Source organism: Chiloscyllium plagiosum, unplaced genomic scaffold (genome assembly GCF_037043375.1).
Source record: "Chiloscyllium plagiosum isolate Xiang-an unplaced genomic scaffold, Cpla_swu_hap1 HiC_scaffold_5, whole genome shotgun sequence".
Classification (NCBI taxonomy): Eukaryota; Metazoa; Chordata; class Chondrichthyes; order Orectolobiformes; family Hemiscylliidae; genus Chiloscyllium; species Chiloscyllium plagiosum.
Genome location: NW_028270143.1, coordinates 37,009,927 through 37,034,383, shown reverse-complemented (window position 1 = coordinate 37,034,383; position 24,457 = coordinate 37,009,927). Strand labels below are relative to the sequence as shown.

General features: G+C 40.3%; 1 protein-coding gene across 2 annotated transcripts in view; it reads right to left on the bottom strand.

Annotated features, from left to right (window-relative positions):
• The window catches only part of crppa (CDP-L-ribitol pyrophosphorylase A), a 259,642-nt gene that overhangs the window by 168,793 nt on the left and 66,392 nt on the right, over positions 1 to 24,457 (bottom strand). For both annotated transcript variants that reach the window (XM_043689823.2, XM_087987109.1), the window contains exons 4-6: positions 16,004 to 16,108; positions 11,389 to 11,434; positions 5,467 to 5,564 (exon numbers count right to left, since the gene is read on the bottom strand). In XM_043689823.2, the coding sequence (XP_043545758.1) occupies positions 5,467 to 5,564; positions 11,389 to 11,434; positions 16,004 to 16,108 (249 nt within the window). The remainder of the gene's footprint in view (positions 1 to 5,466; positions 5,565 to 11,388; positions 11,435 to 16,003; positions 16,109 to 24,457) is intronic.

Sequence of the window (24,457 nt, the reverse complement as noted above, 5' to 3'; positions counted from 1 at the left end):
TGAACAATTACTTTTCCTGGGTACACCAAGTGGCACTCAAGCGGCCTTAGCGAAAATGTCTTTTGCCACTCACAATACTTTTAAGAATAATGATTGTATTTTGTACTGTGTAAAGCATATTACCTATAAAAAATATTATTCCTGGCATTCATTCTATGATTTCACTCATTTTTCTCACTTCCCATTCAACTTAGGGCGGCACGGTGGCACAGTGGTTAGCACTGCTGCCTCACAGCGCTCGAGACCCGGGTTCGATTCCCGCCTCAAGCGACTGACTGTGTGGAGTTTGCACGTTCTCCCCGTGTCTGCGTGGGTTTCCTCCGGGTGCTCCGGTTTCCTCCCACAGTCCAAAGATGTGCAGGTCAGGTGAATTGGACATGCAAAATTGCCCGTAGTGTTAGGTAAGGGGTAAATGTAGGGGTATGGGTGGGTTGCGCTTCGGCGGGGCGGTGTGGACTTGTAGGGCCGAAGGGCCTGTTTCCACACTGTAAGTAATCTAAATCTAAATCTAAATCTTAATCTGATCTTCAAAAGGAAGAAATGACTGATTAAACCAAATGCCTTCAGTAGAGATCACATAATTGCATATGCCAGCTCTGAACTCAAATTATGAATAATATGGGCAGTTCATTTTACTGCTCAAAGCCTGCAACACAGTGTTACAACTAATTAGGTGCAGTCATCTAAATGAATCATTATCTCAGTCCTACTGCACCAACTTTCTGACCACATCCAGCATTGTAAATTTCTGATGCTGGCAAACCATTGTTAAAACTGCAGAGCCTGAAGTGCCGCTTAGTTCTTCTAATCTTGTGCTGTAACTTCGATGAAGGACCAACAGAATCCCTCCAAAAACTACTCTCTACAGGCTTATGGTAAGAAATTGGGAAATCATCACAGGAACTCTAATCCATGAAGCTTTGCTCTCATGGGGACAGGTTGGAAATGCACTTCAGGAAGGAAAACATTTGAATGATTTGGAGCTCCTTCAGAATGATAGCTGCTGCTCACAATGATCACAAATCTTTTCACAGACATATCATCCTGGTGCATGCTTCCTTTTTACATGGAGCTGTAGAAATTCCAGGATTTTGATGCACAAGTCATTGTGGCTTCAATCTGTCTTGATTTTTTGTTCAAGCCTGAATTTAATGAAAATAAATAAATATCGGACAGTTAAAAACCAAGCTGTCAACACACTTTCACCCTTACATTAATGCCTGATGTATCCCAGTGATGTTTTTAAACACATTGACTATCAGACAGAATGGGCATCAACAAAATAATCCACCACTATATGTAGATTCAATTATGTGAGCTAAATGCATTCCAAAATGCTGATCTGCAGAGAGAGTTATGCCAGAAGAGCCTGAGAGCATTAATCCTGCATCTGTTTTTATGCACAGTCTCTCAGACAAAGATGGCACGCAATTTGCAAAACAAACTGAATTTATCCAGACATGATTTTAAATATGGGCTCCTGTGTTTTGCTACTAAATGAACGTATCTGCAATCAAACTGCATCTGGATTTAAGGATGACTTAAATTAAGTTGATGATACAGGATGAAAATGAGCTATTTTAACTCCTGGATAAAAATTAAGTTTCAACCTATTAGGAAGTTTGGTGGCTAGATTGGACGGCCAGAAAGACGAGTAGGGGTCACACTGTGCAATTATCCCACAACAATTTAAGGCAACATTGCAGCATGTCAGTACTTTCAGCATGCAGTGAGTGACAGCAAACCTGTTGCGCAGCTGGACTTATCAGCGATACAGTAATACTGAGGAGTGGTTAGCTCCACCTCAAAGTGAGCCTCCACCTGGTAAAGAGGTGTAATGTAGCTGGGAGTGTGCGTTGCTGACCTTTATAGCTGGCTGCATAAATTACTTGGGTTCCTTTCGTAAAGTGGTAGCATCCCCACCTCTGAGCATGAGGCCCCGGATCAAATCCCAGCCGACAGAGACGTATAATAACATACCTGAACAGAACATAGAATAGTAGAGCACAGGAACAGGCCCTATGTCCCACCATGCCTGTGCTAACAATGATGACATTCTAAACTAATCCCATCTACCTGTACATTGCCTGTCTCCATTAATTCCCTGCTGGTTCTGTCTGGATGCCTCTCAAACATTGGTGTCAAATCTGCATGGTTGATTAGAAAATGTTTTGTCAATGGGCATTGTCTCCAAAGTCAATCTGGCCAGTAAAATATTAAAGAATGGCACAGTATGTGAAAGACTCGGATCCAATCTTTAGGTGCACTGCACAAGATTCTTTGGTGGAAGAGCTAAGATTTCCTGTACATGGTGACGGTCAATAGACCTTACAGACATCTGTTATGGACCAGGCCAGACCCCCTCAAAACATTTCAAGAAGGTAGCCCAGACCCTAACTTTTTTTGTTGTTTTAAACAGGTGTATAGTCGATGTTCCAGGAGGGATGCAGCTGGTAAAACCACTTCGTTTTAAACAAAACAGAATTCATTTACAGAATACTGCATGAAACACAAACAAAAGAAACCAAATTTAGAATCAACTCTATCGCAACTTAATGCTGTTCCAAATACCTGCAACATCCCCATAAACACCACCTTGGCAAAAAAGGCAAAATCAAATACAGGTCCTTCCAGGAGAGATTGGGTGAATTGGTCATGCTAAATTGCCCATAGCGTTGTTGCATTAGACAGAGGGAAATGGGTCTGGGTGGGTTACTCTTCAGAGGGTCGGTATGGACTTGTTGGGCTGAAGGGCCTGTTTCCACACTGTAGGGAATCTAACCTAAGATGTCACAGAGAGAGACTCAGCCAAAAAAACTTTGTTGAATCCAGGAAACTTTTCCTCCAGCCGTTTTCTTGACCAACAGCTTCAATAAGACTGCTTGCTAAAACCTGAGCTGAAAGAACTGTCCACTCCCCTTTCATTGTACAAATGATTTAAAATAAAAACATAAAAAGCCTTTTGCCTGAGGCAGTGTCTGTTAGCCATAATCAAAGGGCTGAACTCAGCCAAATCGTAACCTCTGCCATTTATAACCCCTTTTGGAAAAAAAAGCAAAGGACAGCATAACCTTGTTAAAGGAGCAGCATCATCACACATATGTCCAAAAGTCATTGGGAGCAGACGGTTGTGAAGGTCAGTGCCAGAATCAAAGTCCTGCTGCAAGAAGTTAATTTACGTCACATGACTGGCTAAATTCAGTAAATGTATTTCAAAATGCAACATTCTGCTAACTATACCACGACACTCAGAAACTGCTCAATTCACAACACCCTCATCACTCACTTTGCATAAATTTCTTTCAATCAAGACTCATTATGACTTTCATATGCTTCACGTCACCCTCACACACGACTACAAGCTTCACACTCGCACATTAGTACCAACACGTATTGTTATTTGTTCAACTACCACAATTCACATTTGACAACACTAATTGACACACTTCTCATTATCTTGCAGATCAAGGCAGAGCAGCAGAAGTTTGCACCGGGGGATAGACAAGCCTGCAGGCCCGAATCCCCATGCTGGAAATGATGTTGGCATTATTAAGATACTCATTGCTCAGATTGTGCTCAAAAGTGAGGGTGAAATCATTTGAGATGACAGTGGCCTCATACTTATCCTCCTCCTCACAATTCCATCTCCCCTTCATCCCACAAACTCTCATGCTTACAAGTTGCAGATAATGTAGGCAAGTCATCTCTTACTCTCTCCCACCCCAGACCACAACAATACCTGTTTGTCTTTCTCTATCAGAGACTTAAGAAATCTAACCTGATGGGACAGTGAAGGAACAAAAACTACTTGGTGACAATAAAAGCACATCATCATTGCAACCACCAATGCAGGTACTAACACAGCATATATATTTGGTTAGAATAAAGGTGGAGTCTGCGCATAGTGAGATATTTGACATGAATGGGCTGGAGTCAAGGGTAACATAGATGGCAGCTTGCCATGCACTAGGGCTCCAGGAAATCTACTCTTCTGTAGTTATCTGCAGTCTTTCTCTATTCATGTAATTTCCTTTAATTTTCCCTGTCAAAGTACATAAATTCACATTTTCCCAAAATTATATTCCAACTCATTTAACCTATCCCTATCCTTACGTTGACTCCCTGAGTCATCCTCTTTCTTTGACTTCCTAGTTATTTTTGTATCATCAGCAAATGTGGCAATAATACATTCGCTTTCTTCACCCATGTCATTGCAATATAATGAAAGTAATTGTGGCCCTACACTGACCCCTGAAACTGACCTCTGAGACACTCCACTCATTACATGTTGCCATACTTAAAGTGCCTTCTTGTCCCATCTTCTATTAGTTAGCCAATCCTTAAATCTGGCCATTTTTAGATGTGAAATAAAAAGGAGCATTTTTTCATCCAAAGGGCTGTAGAAATCTCATTCAAAAAACTCATGCAAAAACTAAGGGTATTGTACCAGTTAAAATTTTCCAAGACAAAGAATGGTAAATCCTTGTTTGGCAAATACATCAAAATATATTGAAATATTCTGAAATATGAATATATCAACGGCAGTTAAATTGTGCCCAGCAAAAGGCACATCGTAATCTGATCAAATGTTGAAATAGGCTCAAGGAGTGCAATGTCCTACAGAAATACACACAAAAGAAATGAAGGGATGCAAATAACACTTGTTCTGTTTGCAATGGGATTATACATATGCTTAAGAAGAAACTGGTATACCTTCATAGATTATCTTAGAACATAGATAGGCATTTCCAAATGCCCATATCTTGCCATGGCCAATTTTCACACTATCTCCCTGACAATGAATGGTTGACTAATATGGCAGTGCCATGCTTCCCTGTCTATCACCACCTGTATAAGTGGCATTTTCATTCTACAAGAAAGCAACAAAAATATTTTCCTATTGTTTCCTCTTCACCCTTAGTGACCTGGATCTCTCTCTCTCACTCAAAAGTGACAATATATCATTGAGAGTTCTTTTTCCATGAGGCACTTATGCTGGTGGTGCATCTATAGCACCAAAGCAGGCACAAGTGCCAATACATAACAGGGAAATAGAACACAGTCATGGCAGGAACAAAGCATCAGGATCACCGCCCTTGTGGCAGAGATATGGCACTTAATGCACAGCTTTTATAAGTGACCAGTCAACACAAGCAACAAAAGCATCAAATGAGTACAGTTATTAACAATGAAACTAAATGCATAGTCTTGCATCTATTATTAATTATCAGTGTTTCTGACTGGGAACATTGTTTTTGGCGCAATGGTGCAGCAATATATGACTATGCACTTACAGATGGCTCCTCATATAGAATATGCTGAGATTCAGTTGTTCATGGTGTGTCCGTGAAGTATTCAATAAATTATCGGGGCTTTTTGATGCTTAGTCTTACTAGTGTTCCACATTAGCAATTCAGTTTGAATATACATATCACACAGTTTACACATCTAACAAACTTGACTGACCTCCATCAACTTTTGTAAGGCCTCTTGCAGCAAACGGCCCAATTGCACTGGTTCTTCTTGTATTCCAGTGAAGATACAGACTCTCTTAGAAAGACTTTCTATGGGGAGAAAGAAAAATTAATTCAAGATTTTCATTTTCTCAGTGAAACATTCTGATGCTCCTCCACTGGAGTAATGTTTCCACTTCATTTTTGTTTTAAAACACCCCAATGCTAAAGCGGGCACATAAGTCAAATGCCTGCTCCCAAACATATTTACTCATTTTCTTATCACTCTTCCTTTCCTGAAGGCAGTATTTCATGCTGTTGAACAGTTGTCCACATTCCTCTGGGACCTCATTCTGTAGCCATGGAAATACGAGACTCCACTCCCTACACAGAGACTTGTTTTATCTCTGTGTAAATTGGAGAATGTAACAGGGCTATCAAAGTTTGTTACATCCACAAATGTTAGAATCTGGTGTTATCATGACATGACTGAGTTTGACGTTTGCCTATACTATATGTACTTACACGAGGAATTCAAGAAAGTAGCCGGAGTGTGATTTGTTGTGTTAATAACTAAGATGTGTCAAAAAGCCCTTTCTAACTGGGCATCGGAATTGGTAACATTATTAGTTCAGGAACACTTCCATCACTTGCTGCATTTGTTGTTATTTACAGTACAAAATCAATAATAGATGTATAAGTAGCTGTAAACCATGAAGCCAAATGTGTTACACTCTTTCCATATGGTAAGCATTCCTTACTTTTCACTGGAATTGATAAATACAGAAAATATAGCAAAGGCAAAAAGTCAATCAACATTTGGAAAAATAAATTCACTATTTCAGCAGGACCCTTCATGAATAACCTATTTCTTTTACTGCAAATACAGACAGACCTATTTCTATTCTTTATTTCAAATAGCTAAAATTAACTGGCTCTTTTTAATTATTGTGATAATACTATGGCTTTAAGAGATGTATTTTATCCTTTTTTTGTGAAGAGAGGTTGAGATGGAGTGATCTGTTCCAAGCCAATAAAGTAAACATCTTGTGAGGCCTTGTTTTTTTTTGGCCTTGTTTTTTTTTTAAAGTGGAACATTAGAAGCAACTTAAAGGTGTGTGGTCAAGCTCTCACAGAACAAGGATTTTTGTTTAACTTTCAGTAGCTGTTGAGGTTTGGAAGGTGCTACACTTCTCTCCATGCTACAACAAAATGCTTGAATTCTCTCTCACTCAGAATTTTCTCTTGATGTTCTTTCCTCCTGAACTGGAAAAATGTGACACGTGAGGCAAGCTATTTTACTGAATTTTCCTCTGCTAAGGGTGTGTTTACTACATTACTACATTAGAACAGTTGCTGTTTAGCAGTTAAATAATCTATAATTCTGTTAAGTTTTCCAATATGGTTAAATTATTCAATTTTTTTTCTTTTTCTTGTATTTTAACTGTTGTCTAAGAATGGACTGTTTTTTGCTTCGAGTTGGTAATTTGACCAAGCAAATTACACCACTTACCCTTGTCTTCAAAAATAAGAAAAAAGTTGGGGTCTAGACTATCTTTAAATATATTTTGAGAGAGTTTGGTCTGAGCCATAACAATATTATGTTTCCTACACAAGAGGTGGTAAATATTTTCATTCCTAAAGATTTGGTCAACATGGAGCTGAAGGCTAACCTGTCCTCTGTGCCAGGGCAGCAACTCACTTATGCAAAACACATTTGTGTCAGTAAGATCACTTCCAACAACAGCGATTAAAACCAGAAACTCATGTTGAAATGAGTAAAAAGCCTCCTCGAATTCCCACAATTTTACCTGATCCTATCAGGACAAAAAAACATTCGGAGTAGTTGTTTTTGTAGTGAAGACTGCTGCTGTACATCGGGAACACTGGGAAATCCCACACAGCTGATTCTCAGGGAATTGAAAATTCCAAATAGTAATTTGCCTGCTTCATTAATTTCTCCAAAAATAAACTTAAAGTTGAATATTTTAGAGGGCTCCAACTCATTTAAGCATAGTAGTGATACAGAAAAGGTTAGCAGATTAAATAAAAAAGGTAAAGTCACCGTTTTCCAAAGAACCATAGGGCTGCTCTCTCATTACACACAGACAACGTTAGAGAGAGTAATGAGTTTAATCTGAGGGTCACCACACCTCGGGCAGTGGCCGATGCTGAGAAGGCAGGGCTTTCATGGTAACCTCAGCTAGGACGGTAAACCTCAGAGGGTAATGTAGAGGATTAAAACCCTAATCAAACTCCAGGGTTAATACTAACAAAACTACACCTCAACTCACCACTCCCTTCCTCAAATATACCCACCCTGAACCCTCACACATCCCATACCCAATAGCAGCCCCACCAGAACCCCTGCACTAGCTACTTTAATAATAATATTCGCTGATAGTTCCAACTGCACTGCTTTTTCCAAGGGGAAACAAAGTGTAATCTCTTTCTTTGTCTCACAAGATACAAATAATACCATTTTTTTGAAATGTAATCATCGTTTTCTAAAAAGAGCTATTCTGGCTGCAATCACTTAACTGTTTAATGGACTTCCAAAAATGTAATTTAGCCATACAATTTCATAAAGGCCTCTGATTCCACCCAAGGTATATTCAGACTTCCAATACAGAAACAGCAAGATTGCTATAAGTGGCCCTTATCCAGAAAGGGATAAACAAACAGCAAGAATCTAGTCACGATCACGATGCAGTTGTTCCAGACTTTGCATGTGGACATTGGAGATGGATAGCCGACACGTGAATCATCTGATGATACCTACTAGACGAACTAGGTAATCGTTTAAAAATTAAGAACTAGAAGCCAGGAGTAGGCAATTCAGTCGCTTAAGCTTATTCCGCTATGTAATACACTCATGGCTGATCTCCTCTTCCCTTCAACTGCACTTTCCACTTTACCAATGGACATTTGATCCAGAAAAGTCAAGACTCATGGAATTAAACATGTGCTGCTCCCGACAGAACACTTCGAGTTGACTCCACCTATATTACAGACTTAACAATAGAATAAATGTCTTCCCTGTGCACATCAGCTCAGATGTGTGGAATAAACCTGATGTATGTATGAGATATCCAGATAATCTATCCACTTAATTCATTGCTGATCGTGAAATTTGACAAATAACCATGACTTCTGCTTAGAAGTAACTAGTTGTGCACAGATGTTCACACTGATCATTGCTGTCAGAACTGTGTCACTATTTTGAACTTGTTGGGCAGGCTTGGCTCCAGAAGACAGCTTACCTCTGTTACTAGGTCCACAGTAAATCATACAGATGATTAGGACAGATATGAAAGGTAGCTATTTTTACCATGCAAAGAGAATAGTTTGAGATCTGGTTGGGCTGATTATATATAGTAGCATCCGACTATAAATTTCATCAGGTTCCATCACTGAGTCCTTTGTAAAACTGTTAATGACATGGCTGTGAAAGCCATTCTCCACCACCATCAATGGAAAAGAAATCCAGCAGAGTGTAAAACAGACAGTCAATTCACTAACACCCATCTCATGCTGCTACCACCAATTTCACCTTAGATATGCTTCAATGTATTATGTGATGTCTGCAGCAAGGAACAAGATGCCATATTGAAAATGAATTCAATAGATATGTTGCCCCAATAGCCCCAGAGGAAAAGTTATTCAAGAAAACCAATCAATTACACCAAACCGGCGGTTTCACAGGACAGGCAGCCTGTCATCTTAATCTAGTATGACCTGCGTGTAACCCTAGTTGCACGTTGGGGCTAACTCTAAGTTCCTTCAAGTCAACCAGGGATGGGCACCAAATGGTTCATTACCAGTGCTGCAAATATAGCGTGTCGGAATTTTTCAAAAACATCTTGTGTTCAAAGAGTAATGGTCAAATAAATACATGCCAGATCCATGTGTGGCTGTCTCCATTTTAGATCGGAAGCTTCCAACCATCTTGAGCCATGGGGTATCAGTTCAAAGAAAGGAGACCCGTTTGTACCTAAACTGTCATTTCAACTCCGCAACACACTACTGCAGTTTAAAAAAAGTTCCAAAGGATTCCAGATCTTCAAAACTTTTATAATATCATTAAAGACAAAACTGTTGAATTCCAAATTTGAGGTAAGAGTGACAGCCCTTGACATCAAGACTGTATATGATCAAGTGTGACATCAAGGAGGAGAAAGTGAGGTCTGCAGATGCTGGAGATCAAAGTTGAAACTTTATTGCTGGAACAGCACAGCAGGTCAGGCAGCATCCAGGGAACAGGAGATTCGACGTTTCGGGCACAGGCCCTTCTTCAGGAAGAAGGGCCTGTGCCCGAAACGTCGAATCTCCTGTTCCCTGGATGCTGCCTGACCTGCTGTGCTGTTCCAGCAATAAAGTTTCAACACTGACATCAAGGAGCCCTAGCAAAACTGGAATCAATGGGTATCAGGGGCAAATTCTTTGCTGGTTGGAATCATACCTGGAACACAGGAAGATCGTCTTGGTTGTTGGAGGTCAGTCATCTCAGCTCCAGGACATCGCTGCAGAGGTTCCTCAGGATAGTGACCTCGGCTCAACTATCTTCAGCTGCTTCATAAATGACCTCCCCTCCGTCATAAGGTGAGAAGTGGGGATAATTGCCAATGATTGCACAATGTTCAGCAACATTTGTGACTCCTCTGATACTGAAGCAGTTCAAATGTAAACAAGAACTGTACAAGATCTAGGCTTGGGCTCATAAGTGGCAATAACATTCGTGCCACATAAATGCCAGGTAAATACCATCTCCAATAAGAGACAATTTAGCCACCACCAACTGACACTGAATCCTCATTACCAACATCCTTGAAGTTACCATTGACCAGAAACTCAATTGAACTCACTACAAACACAGTGGCTACAACAGCAGGTCACAATCTAGGAATACTGGGGTGACTAGCTCACCTCTTGACTCCCAAAGCCTGTCCATAATTTACAAGGAAAGCGTCAGGAGTGTGATGGAATGCTCTCCAATTCCCTGAATGGGTGCAGCTCCAACAAGATTTTAGAACCTTCACAGGCACCACATTCACAAACATCCACTCCCTCACAGCAGTGTGCACTATTTATAAGATTCACTGCAGAAATTTACCAAAGATTCTCAGCAGCACCTTCCAAATCTACAACCACTTCCATCAAGGAGGATAGGGGCAGCAGATATATGGGAACACCATCGCCTGCAAATGTCCTTCCAAACCATTTACCATCCTGACTTAGGAACATTTGCTGTTCCTTTAATCTCACTGCGTCAAAATCCTGGAATTGCCTACCCAGTAGTCACAGAGTCATAGAAATGTACAGCATGGAAACAGACCCTTCGGTCCAACCCGTCCATGCCGACCAGATATCCCAACCCAATCTAGTCCCATCTGCCAGCACCTGGCCTATATCCCTCCAAACCCTTCCTATTCATATACCCATCCAAATGCCTCTTAGTTCACGAAGGTAGCTCACCACCATTTTCTCAAGGGCAACTAAGGACAGGCAATAAATGGACTAGTGATGCCTACATCCCACGAATGAACACTTCTCATTCAATATGGTGCTAAAAATCAATTTTGTTTGTTTTTCAAGTGGTTTTCATCAGATTAAGCAAAGTTAGCAAAACTAAGAATGAAATAAACTTGAATAAATGGATATACCTCCACTTGACAGTGGATTAAAATTCCTAATCTGGGACTTTTTTTTAAGTAACTATTCTCAAGTCACTAATTGTGCCTAAGGACAGTATATAAGTGTCTACTCACTGCTCGGTACTGAATAATGTTCCTAGTTCTGTAATACATTATTGTGCAAATTGCCAACACACTCTGAACCCAATTGACACACAGTGATGCTAGAAACAGATTTAAGACATAGCTAGCTCTGTAAAGCATTTCAAACAACTCAATCTGACATGAACATGAAGACATACCCTTGATAATCGATTCAGCTGCATAGAGGTCTCGCTTGTAAGTTACCTAAGGGACAAACAAATTGCATTATGTTTATTACAGAGAGAAAATCAATAGCTAATGTAATCATAGCCTGGAGCTGTTTATTTAAATTATCAAATAAAGAAAATGAAAAAAATCGCAATGTACTCAGGATATCTGATTTTGCTTTAAGCGCAAACATTAAAATTGAAGTATGTTATATTACACTTTCTTCACTGTGTAGTGTTTCATCAGTTAGCAAATCCTTACTGTAGGTGGAATCTTCTACTCAAAAAGGTTGGAGAGTGGATGGGCATTTAATTTGGTCGGAAGATGGCATACCCTAATTCCACAGCTTTCCTGCTTTCAGCAGAATTACATCCTGGGTGAGAAGGTCCATGGGAAATCTTCTTGTCTGTTTGTTGATTGAGGACACTTAAAGGACTCTCCACATTTCTACTGGGGTTCACATGCCACCCTTTGTTTTGGAGGTAGGGAAGTGTTGATGAAAGGCAGTCAGTGCCAGATCAAGACACTGGACGTCAGGGAGTGACTGCTGCTTGGAGCCAGTCCCGAGCCCTTGCTTCCACAATTCTCTGCTTCCCTTTTGCTGTGACACTCAGACTCAGAATCACGCCCCTCCACCCAAGTCCACAAGATCATTTACTTTGTCCTGGGTCTTCCCCAATCCTGTGTCGCAATGCTGAGCCCGAGCTGCCTGCCCTCGGACTGTCTGGCAGCTCCTGCTGGGCAGGACATCCAAGTACAGGGCCTTGATTCACTGTAATGCCAGACTGTTTGCTTGCCCCCAGTGCGTGATTGCCAGTTGACTCAGCTGTATGAGGCAGTGAGGGTCTTTCACCAATCATGCAGCTGGCAGGCAAGAACAAAACGCTTGAACAAGATCCACCCAATACTTCACGCCAACATTCCCCATCAACTTTAGGTTTCCACTGACAACAGATTTCCTTCTTACTTTCTCCTCTTACTCGCTTTCTTCACAAATTCCAACCCTAACTACCCGTCAAAAAGAACTTCATTGGCCTGTAAAGAGTTTTTAGACATCCAGTCATGAACAGTGCTGTAAGGAGCCCAAGTCATTTTACTCCCTCAATGTAAAGCTTCTCCTTCCTTAGGCAAGGGGACTAGAACTGCTCACAATACACCAAGTGCAGCTTGAACAGTGTTCAATACAATGAAGCAGGATGTTTTTGATCCTGTGCTCAAACACCCATGTCAGAAAAGCTAAAATAAGACTTGCTTTCCAAATTATGTGCTGCCTCTAGCTTTTGTTCACACTTATGAATGAAGACTCTGAAGCCCCTTTGGACATTAATACATGTGACTCCAATCCTCCTGCCAAGGTGGATAACCTCTCAATGATCTACATTGTATTATATCAGTCATGTTCTTGCCCACTCACTCACCTGGCCTGTTTAAATCCCCATTAAAACCATTCGCACTCTCCTCACAACTTACATTCCTCCCAAGATTGTTTAATCATCTGTGAACTTGGAAATATTCTACTTGGTCCCCACATCAAAATCATCTCTAAGACTGTGAACAGACAGTACTTATCATTAATACTTGCACTAGTCACAGCCTGCCAACCTGAGAATCATCCATTTACTCCTCTTCATTACTTTCATCAACCAATCTTCAATCCACATTGGCACCTAATACATGGGAACATAGCGACAGCCGCCGGACATTCAGCCCTCGAGCTGTTTCACCATTCATTGAGATAATGGCTGATCTTTAGCCTAAACTCCATTTACCTGCCTTTGGCCCAGATCCCTTAATACCTTTGCTTAACAAAAATTGCTGTACCTCAGATTTGTCAGTAACAACTGATCAAGCATCCATAGCTTTTTGTGAAAGACAGTTCCAAAGCTCACCCACCCTTTGTGTGTAGAGATACTTCCTAACATCTCTCCTGAACGGTCCAGCCCTAATTCTCAGACTATGTGCCTAGAATCCCCAACCAGTATGACTTACCTTTATCTACCCTATCATTTCCTGTCAACAGCTTGAAGACTTCAATTAGATCACCCCCTTAACCTCTAGAAATCGGGATGAGATCCTGAAGGAAAGGGAAGAGCCGGACCTTTAAAGCAGTGATCTCAGGATCACGACCAGAACCTTGTGCTCATGAGTATACAATAGGAAGACTGATCAAACACACTGAATTTTGGAGAAACTCAACAGGTTTGCAGCATCTTTTGTAGCATCCCCATAATATGGCAGCAGGACATTCGGCCAATCAAGTGCATACCAACCGCTCTGAAGAGCATCCCACCCAAACCAACTCCTACCCTGACCCTGTAACCCTGCATTTTCCATGCCTAACCCACCTCGCCTGCATGTCCCTGGACACTATGGGCTAGTTAGCATGGCCAATCCACCTAATGTGCTCATCTTTGGACTATGAGAGGAAACTGGAGCACCCGGAGGGAATCCATGCAGACAAGGAGAGAGCTGTAAAGTCCATACAGACAGTCGCCCATGGGTGCAAGGGAACCGGGTCCTTGGAGCTGTGAGCCAGCAGCGCTAACCACTGAGTCACCATGCCACCCTCTCTTCTTTGGAGAAATAAACAGTGTTAACATTTCAAGTCCAGTGTGATTTCTTCAGAACTATCTGTCAGCATGCTCAGCATTGTATCTGCCCTCTCCATCTGTCTGGGGGTTTTGCAATGATGTCATTAGCCGTGGTCACAGTGAGGAGCTTTTGTCCCGCATTAACTAGCCTAACAGCCTTTAGCATTCAGTATTCTCGGTTTGTTACTCCCACATTTCACCCTGAAAGCCTGAGACCTGAAAACAGTCCTGATTCATGTTTCTTGCTGGACAGCAAAAATGCAGTCCATGTTGTCGGTGTCCCATAAATACTTTTAATTTCCTTCAGTCTGACTTTTCTTATTTCCCATACTGATATTATTTAAGCCATTTAGCCAACTAAGAAGCTCCACTTCACTAATGATTCTTTGGTGCTAAAATTCAGCATTGGCAGCACTTTATATACCCAGTACAATTTTCATTATGATTAAAGCAAATGGAAAAGAGAATTGGTGGGAGAGCAAAGTGCTGTTGTGCCTTTTGTGTTATTCCCCAAGATGTGTTTTTTGTCCATGTTTTCTCACTTCTTATCTTTGCTCTACTCCTTTATAAAAACAATTCGTCTGTAATATCTTTCAGTTCTGTCGAAGTGCCCACACAATGCTCTCCACAAAAGAAAGTAATGATAGCTCCATATTGTATATTCCTGCAACATTTACAACAAATGCATCGTCAGCAAGGAAGTAAACACCAGTGTAATAGGGTATAAAATGACAGACCCAGCTGCAATTATACTTTGTTTACTATGTAAGTCAATTTTTAGTATGAAAAAGTAAAAATTTCAACACATTTAATTAGTATATGTCTTAAATAAAAACATTTTCTACATTCATATTCTTATATTACCTTAACACGGACAAAGTATGTATTTCGGTTAAGATTGTTATTTCCTACTGAACTGTATTGAAGTCTTAATAACATTTGTATGCAAGACTCTGGTTCTGTGTGTGTAACAGTAGAAAATGGTTCAACCGCAGCACTCAATCTCAGTAACGTACACATTTTCTCGATTGTTTTTATTGACAAATAAAATTTGAATATGTGACATATATTTCTGGGTTTTAATTCTCAGAAACAATTATGTGACAACAGAAGCCATAAATAGAGCTCATCTGTCTTATTGTGCCCCTGCTGGTACATTAATAGTGCAACATAAAACTAATCTGACTGTCCTGCTCTCTTCCAAAAAGTTTTGTATTTTTTTCCCCAATACAATTGCTTTTATATTCTTCCCTCACAAAGTGTAGGGGTCTGCATATCAACCATGCCAATAAAATATGTGCAAATGGATCTTTCCTAATGTTTTTTTTTCTTAGTAGTCTTTAATCGACAGGCTATAAACATTTCCCAAACACAATGAATACTTGTTCCTCATTAATTCATATTGCAATACTTTCTGAACCTAAATTAAATCTCCCCTTCGCATCTTCTGCTCTAGTGGGCAAAGTCCCATATCACAAGTATCTCCTTAAAACTAGTTTCCCATCCCTGGCATCAACCTTGTGAATCCATTTTGGATGCTCCAGGACTTTCATGTTCTTTCTATAATGGAATTCCCAATACTTGCAGTTGCAACAGTAGTTCAACACTACCTCTTAATTCTTGTACTTGATACAACAATTTATAAAATGTCTCATTTAATTCCCTTTTCTGTCCATTATATATCTAAATGGAATTTGTTCTAAAACAAGTCATGAGAACATGCTCACATTCTAAACAACACAACAGAATCTGGAATTAACATTATTAATCTGCACCCTTTTTAACGCTACTTTGTAAATTTTATTGAATATGAAGTTTCGAGAGTTAACTTTTCAGGCCATAACCGAAATTGTTAGCCCTCCACCCTCTCCACCTGTTGAGTATTCCTGGTACTTTCTGTTTGCATTAAGTTTCTGGTCATAAAGTTGAGGGTCAAGGTAACCCTCCTATTTTAATGATTAAAAAAAAACTTTTAGGAGAGCATACTAGTTAAACTTGAACCATTCCCTCTTACCTTCCACAGATCAGGTGGGCCATCAATAAGCCTGGCGGAAATGCCACAGTATTTCAGAGCTAAGTGGAGACATTCCGTCCCATACTCAAAATCATAATCTGTGCACTGTAACAAAAAAAATAGAAATCTGAATCTTACCACACAGATCCTTAAAATTATTAGTTACAGATTAAAGTATATTTTAAGCAGCCTTGAGGCATTGTAATGTCGCACATGTGAAGTTGAAATGTACAATCTTCCGTCTTCTACATGACAATAGATATTTCTAACCTGCTGGCTGTGTCAGAAACACAGACAGAAATTACCATAAATTATTCATGATCTTTCTAAATCCCATTGTGCATTGTAAGTTGGAATAGTTGCTATTTTATTACAAAATAGCTTTTTTAGTCATATCATAGAAGGGAAACATGAAAGTAACTAATAAATAGGAACGGTATAAGTATAAATCAATCTTTATTAAATGGGATTTAATGGCTCTTTTTAAGTCCAAGATTGTGTGTGATATGAATTCACAGCTCCACCATCAAGGAAAATTAGGGATGAATAATAAATCTTAGCGATGAATAAAAAAATCTTACTGAGAGCTCTGTGCTGTACTGAATTACTTTAAAATATTTTCAACACCAAGGACACACAGCAAGACAGGCGAGTTGAAGGAAGATGAACTCAATGGAACTGAATACTGGAATGAACATTTAACAAGTTAGCCAATTTATATTACCGCAAGATAAATTTCTACCCCACTGTGTCTGTATCTATCTTGTCTCTCCCCTCTAACCAATCCACACATATCCAATAGCTTAGAATGTTACATTGCCACAGATGTTCCCTAAGGTAGTGGCCCAGGCCCAAACACCTTCAGCTGTTAGAAAGAATAGCCTTCTCTCCATCAAAAAGATCAGGCATGGGAAAGTTTACCGATAATTACAGTGCTCAGCACCACTTGAGACTCCTCGGATACTGAAGCCACCCTTGCCAATGTGCAGCAAGACTTAGACAACATCCAGGCTTCTGCTGATAAGTGGTAATTAATATTCACATTCCATTTGCCATGGCATTGATGTACAAGCATCAGGATGGTGAGCTCTTAGAATGGGAGAAGGGTAGAATTAAGGGTAATGACTTATACCCTTAGTCCCCATCCAATGTAGTGGAGCTGCTCTCTAATCATTTCAGCCATGCCTGCCATTGAACAAAACCTTGTTCTACCAGGATTACGTGGGTAGTCAGTGTGCTCCAGCCACTCATGATCAAAGAACCTACGTACAGGGATCTTTCATCTGCGGAAAATGAAGTTTGGGACTTGGAACTTCATGGGCATTCCCTGCAGTGACAAATGTAAACATTGCAGCGCTATTGTAACCTAGGAACTCCAGTGCCACGGCATTAACATGACTGCCCTGAGTCAGAGATGGTGGGAAAGAGAAGGTCAGCTTAAAGAACAAGGAGGCAGATGCACCTTCTTCTGGAAAGGGAAATCTGAGAAAGAAAACAGACTCCATCAAAACAACTAACTAGTTAATCTCAGCGAGCTCCCAAGGGACAAATGAACACCTTGTGATCTTTCAGCCTTCCTTAATGCCAATGCAGTTTATCACAGATCTCAGTGTGTATATCCTAGCCCGAGAAACAATGGATGAGGCCAAAGAGGAATTCTACACCAGCCTTGCTCAATTGCTTTCAGGGTCTCAAAAGGGACAAAAGCTGATTCTCTTCAGTGATTTCAATCTCAGAGTGAGAAGGGATGTATACTTCTGGAAAATTGGGAATGGCAAAGATAGGGAAGGCAAACAACAAAGGGATCCACCTCCCGGTGACAAACGTGGATCCCAACCTGATCTTAACAAACACCCTATTTCATCAGAGAGATAAATACAAGTCCTCATGCTAACATCCTCACTCTGGATAATGGCATTTACATCATCCAAGCAAGTGACGTGAAGCATGTTAGAATTACCCACACCATGACAGGAGCTGACAACTGCTGGACTGATCATCACCTAATCCCATCTACAATCTCCAACAGCCCAGCAGAAAGCAGTAGCCACCATTTGTATGGCCTTCTTTGACCTTACAAATGCCTCTGACTCTGTCAGCCTGTGAGAATTACGGAACATCCTCCTCAAATCTGGCTAACCTCAGAAAATCTCCACAGCTTCCCAATGACATGTAAGCCTTGATGTTCACCAATGGATCCACCACAATGCAGTACATGTACAAAGTAGAGTCAAGACGACTTTGTCATTGTTCAACATTTTTCTCCATCTTCCTCGCTGCAACACCTATACTTATCCATGCAGCTCCCTGGGGGAGTGGAGCTTCTTTACAGGATTATTGGGAAACTGTTTGACCTTTGTTCCATCCTGTCCAGGACCAAGACTACACCAACCTCTACCATTGAGCTGCAATACACAAAAGTCACTCGCATGTGCTCACATTTAGGGGCTTTAAACCATTATCCATGCATTGAAATAATGTCATTGAGGTTAGCTAGGGTTTTTCTAATATACAGCACACACCTGAAATCCCTAGAGAAATAACACCAGCAATGCCTCTTCTCAGTCTTGCAAATCCATTGGCAGGACAGATGCTCCAACGTTAGCCTCCTGTCAGGCAGGCATCCACAGCATCAAGGCACTGGCTGCAGTCAATCAGCAATATTGGGTGGACCACATCAAATTTATACAAGGCTTCCAAAACAAGCTCTCTCCTCTACATTTTGTGAATGCAAGTGCTTACTGAGAGGGTTGAGAATATGCTTCAGAGGGATCCTCTGTATAACTCAGGAAGCCTCACTAGAAAGGAACGTTGTTCATTATTGAACACCAAAAAGAGCCACTATTTGCGTTGTACTTAGACGAACCGAATCATTTTTCTCCCCATCACCAAATCACCGGGACTTTTTAAAATTATTAACCAGCACCAGTAAATCACCCGTGTAGCCAATTTTTGAGTCTGCTTTATTACTTTTTAATCCATACAGGCCTCCTGGCTCAGAGGTAAGGACATTATCCAAGTATCACAAGTCGCCTTTTTTTTTTATAATAATGGTAAATAATATTCCAAACCGAGAAACACACCATTGACAACAATCCACACACATGGGTCGGGTTTATTTTTCTCTACACCCAGAAGTGCTGTCACGCACAACTGATTGACTTTAACATCACCAAAATCACCATTAACTCTTTTTTAAAGTACTAACCACCAACAGTAATCACCTGTGTAGCTGATTAAACATACACAAGCAAAGCCCATTATGGGCAATGCAAACCATCAGAAGTGAGGGAGAGGCAGGGAGAGGGGGAAAAAGCTACATGAAAATGGAGTTGGAAGAGGCAATAAAGAACTGTATCCCCTGGGGTGCCCATAAGGCATCAAGAGCACTGATGGACACCGACGTGCTATGTCTCCATGGGTCTGCTTTATCCTTTTGTCTATCTTCGGAAGTGTTATCACATACAACCGAACAGTGTTCACATCACCAAATCATTGCATTTTTTTTGTTTTTAACTGCTAACCCCAGTGTGCAGCCAATTAGAAGTTTAATGCAAAGTTCATTATGGGCAATGCAAACCATGGAAGGTGAGGTGGTAGGAGAGGGGTTAGCAGAGCAGGAGGTAACCATAACACCATGCTTGCCCATGGTGCCTACCTCTCTGTAAAGACCTGGATCAGCTTTATCTTCTTTTATGATCTACCCAGAAGTGTTTTCCCACGCAACGAAGTGACCTACTCACCACCAAAATCACCGTGACTCCTTTAATTTTGTGGGGTTTTTTCCCAACTACTAACCACCACCAGTAACTCACCTTCATAGGATCCTTGCAATATGGAAGTAGACCATTCAGCCCATCGAGTCCATGCCAATCCTATGAAGAGCAGGACATCCAGACCCAGACCCCTACCCTCACCCTGCATTCCCCACTGCGAACACACCTAGCTTGCACATCCCTGGACACTATGGGCAACTGAGCATGGCCAATCCACCTCACCTGCACATTTTTGGAATGTGGGAGGAAACCCACACAGACATTGGGAGGATGTGCAAACTCCACACAGACAGTCACCCGAGGGTGAAATCAAACCTGGGTCCCTGGCACTGGGAGACAGCAGTGTTAACCACTGAGCCACCATGCTGCCCTGTGTAACCAATTCAATATTTACAAGCATGGCCCATTATGGACAATGCAAACCAAACAGGGTCTACTTTTCTGTAAATCTATTTTCTATCAACCTGTTCAGAGATATTGTTTCATGTTCTGGAAGGGGTGGGACTTGAACCCAGCCCTTTTGGTTCAGACATAGGGACACTACCACTGCACCATAAGAGCCCTACACTTACTGACATATGTAAAACACTTGGTGCAATTTAAAACACAGTCATTGAATCAGTAAATTGAATTAATTGGCTGTCCACCTCTACTCAATGGGCAGCTGCACCACTACCATTCCCACTTGTAGGAAAGTTCCACAACTAGTGTGGAGACATTGAACTTTTCATTCCATAATTCACCCCTCTCACCTTCTGAGCTTCCCTGTACACCAAATCAAGGGCTGGAAAATTCCAACCTCTCTCCAAAGCTTATTGGTTTTCCATCTCTCTCAGTCAGCCTCTCTGTTAATAAAAAAACACTCAGGTACATGTTTTTCAATAAAGATTTTCAAATTCTTCCCAACGATAGTCCTGAAACAATTGCGAAAAATAATGCCTGAGAAACTGCTAAATGAAAAGAAATACACTCCAACAACTTTGCAACTGAGTGATACTGATGGGTCCTGAGGAAAGTAAATATGCTGCACATGATCAGACCACACATAAGTTGAATTTTATAAATTCAAATCATCGCTCAGGAAAACTCACTGCATTCAGAGGCATGATCTCAATTCCCCCAGACCTGAGCGAACTGTTCTCCTCAACTGTGGCCTTGCAATGCAGGCACTCCTGCCAAACAGGCTGTCATTATACAGTAAACAGACAGAAGATATTGTAGTGTTACAAAGTGTGGACATTCACAATTCCAGACCTCAAATCAGTGTGAATTGTACTTTCACTCAAATATCCTTCTATCATGCTATGCAACCGTCCTCATTTCCAAATATCAATCACATACTTCAGCTCATATCATTGAGCTTAGCTAAGATTCTGATAGTTATCTTCCTTTTGTTGTTTTTCCTGTTGAAAGTTCTATCCTATTGATCATGAGAATAGGATTAACCATGTTAACTGATGAAAATAGAAATGTTAACTGAATTTTTGAGTTGAGTTCTTGGTTACCAGTCATGCAGTAAGCTTCACTAAGCTGGATAGGAAAGGAAAGGAGGATGGGTCAGTTATCCATCTCTCTCAACCCTGAGGGATTCTAAGTACAGGGCTCATCGTTCTTGTGTTATAGATTGTAATTGAGGGGGAGAAACCACACTTTGCTCCAGGAGATATATAAACAGTTAAGTCATTCAAAATCAACATTGTTCTTTATGGCAAGAAAAGGAAAATGGATATACGATTAATGATTAATCACAGGAGCTGGATTTCTATCCGAAATTAGATCTACAAATTACATACTCTCTCTTGTTAAGAGGCAGCTATGTTTCCAGAGTTCTTTTTGTATTTCTTCCACACCCACAGACTTTTCTTTAAGTCACTACTACACATCTCAACCATCATTCAAGAAAATGACAGTTATGTTTTATGGTCTCTAAAGGTTTTAGTTACTTTAAGTAATAGAGCCACAACCTTTACAATAAAAGGCATATTATTTATCTAATCTCAAAATCTGATCTGTCGCTCTCCATCTTGCCAAACAAAAGTGTCTTCCTCATCTCCAAAATTCACAGGCAGACAAAAAAAAAAGCAATTGCTTCACCTTTTGCTAAATCTCTTTTTGGTCTCAGCAAAGTACACAAATGATAGCCCGCTTCACAATTCTCTTCAATTCACATCCAATATGAAGCTGCTGCAGACTGACCATAACCACTGAATAATACTTTATATAATATGTCTTCATATAAATGTATAGTTAAATTGCCTGGAGGATTAAAATATTGCAATTGCGTTACTTAGATATTAAAATTGTGTGTTTGATACATTATTGCATCAGGCAGTTTCAGAATATTCAGCCATGTAACTTTAGCATATTAAACTCACAGTTTATTTTTAAAATAAAATTAATTATCACTTGTCAAAATTCATTTTTCAATAATCAGGAATTTTGATCTTCATAATCTAGTTAGTCTTTCAAAATGCTCCACTTTTGCAGGTAAGACTTGAGGTGATGAAAACCCTATGGCATCATAATGTTTAACTTTTGAATTTAAAATGGTGGATGATTTTTGCCATGTATTATATAAGGTTCAAATAAAGGCAATGGAAAACTGGTGAGAAAATTGCTCTTTCTCTCTCTCTCTCTAAGAGGCTTGCATGTAATCAGTTTCAGTTGATTTAACTCAGCTAGGAATGGATGTTGCCATAGTATCAAGCTGACCTTAATGACTAGCAGCCTTACTCAGGAAAAAAAGATGACCATTGAAATGGATAAAAAAAACACACTAGTTCAGGAAGAAGCATTCTTTGTAGTTTTCGGCCATGGTTAAGGCAGAAGCTGTGTGGGAATGTGTAAGCTGCTATAAAAATCTAAGTTTATTTTTTTCTGGACAATAAATTAATTTGCCATATCACATAAGAATTAAATATTTAGAAAGGATCAAATTTTGGGGAGTTTGTAAATTTTGTGGCTTCACAGCACAGTTCCCCAAGCTTTAACAAATAACCTAGGGTGGCAATCCATAGCAGTATGGAAGGATCACTGCATTATCAAAAGCTTTGTCTTTCAAATAAGGCATTTTTGATCAGTGCCCATCTTCTTATTTCGCTGGATGTCAATGATATGGCAGTATTATTTAGATCAAAACAAGGATGTTCTCCCCATATCTGCGTGGGTTGCCTCCAGGTGCTCCAGTTTCCTCCCACAGTCCAAAGATGTGCAGGTTAGGTGAATTGGCCATGCTAAATTGCCCATAGTATTCAGGGATGTGTAGGTTAGGTGCATTAGTCAGGGGTAAATGTAGAGTAATAGGGTAGGAACTGTCTGGGTGGGTTACTCTTGTGGACTTATTGGGCCGAAGGGTCTGTTCCCACACTGTAGGGATTTTATGATGAGTCTCTGGAGGTTAGAATCAGATTCAATAGGAGCTTTTGAAAGCCAGTTGGACATGTACTTGAAAAGTACTAATTGTGTTATTATGGGCAGTAAGCTGGAGAATGGAGCTAAATTGACAGCTCTTTCAAAAAGCCAACCTACTCTTGTTGGGTCTTTGTAAGATTGTACATTTCTATCAGTACTCTGGTCAATGTGCTGCCCTCAATATGAACTGGACAGTTCAAGGAAAAGGTTCAGCATTTCCTCAGAAGAACATGAGATGGACAAGTATGCTAGCTCTGTCTGGGACACTCAAAGACTGCTCTTAAATTGAAATAAATACTTCAGCAGCACAACTAATTGGCCACAAACCATTTACTACTTGCAAACTCTACTGTATATAAGCTGGCTGTCAGGCTTGCCACAATAATAAAATGACAGCACTTGAAACATATTTTCTTGGTTGGAAGACATTTTGAGATGCTCAAAAGATATAAAATACACTATACAAGTCCCCATCCCTTAGTCACACTTCCTTCTTTATTTCTTAATATCAGGTTTCAACTGCTTTGCCCAGCTGCAGCAAAGGCCCACAAGGTAGTTCTCTATGATATAGCTACACATTTTCCCAATAAAGTCAGGTTCTTTAACAGACTGACGACATGCGGGAAGACAGGCAAGAACTAGCTACGATAGCCTGGTCACGCAGTATGGACATAGACACTGGATCAGGACATCTTAATATGATGCTGGGAATGCATAAACATAGATTACTAAAATTGGCAATTGGAAGATTTGAACAAGTCCATGATTATCATGTATTTACTGTGTAACTCTCTGAAATGCAATGGTCAAAAGAACTGAACATTTTCTGCTGTTCGCAAAAACCCAAGTGACCTTAGGACAAAACCTTTGAAAGGGAGATAAAGGAATGCATAAAAGCCTATTATTGCTAGAAAAATAGACTACATTTTGGAAGAGATCTAATGCTGAAAGTTGTCCAGCAATAGCTTCTGGACTTTTAGCTTCTGTTTTGCCACAAACTTTAGAGTTGTTCAGTTATGGAAAGGTTTACAAGAAGACAATGCTACCTCTCTTGCTCTCAGGAGATAAATGACAACCATTAAAGAAAAATAGTTAAAGATATCTCTCCGTGAATATCTTTTGGGTACTTGAGGAAGTTCCAGGAATCAATACTTCTAAGGACCTCAAACTCTGAAAGCTGAACCGTTAACTCAGTCATGGGACCTAGGTCTAACCGACATGCACCCGAGCAAAGGGTCTTCCAACACTCTGTGGCCGACTGCAATGT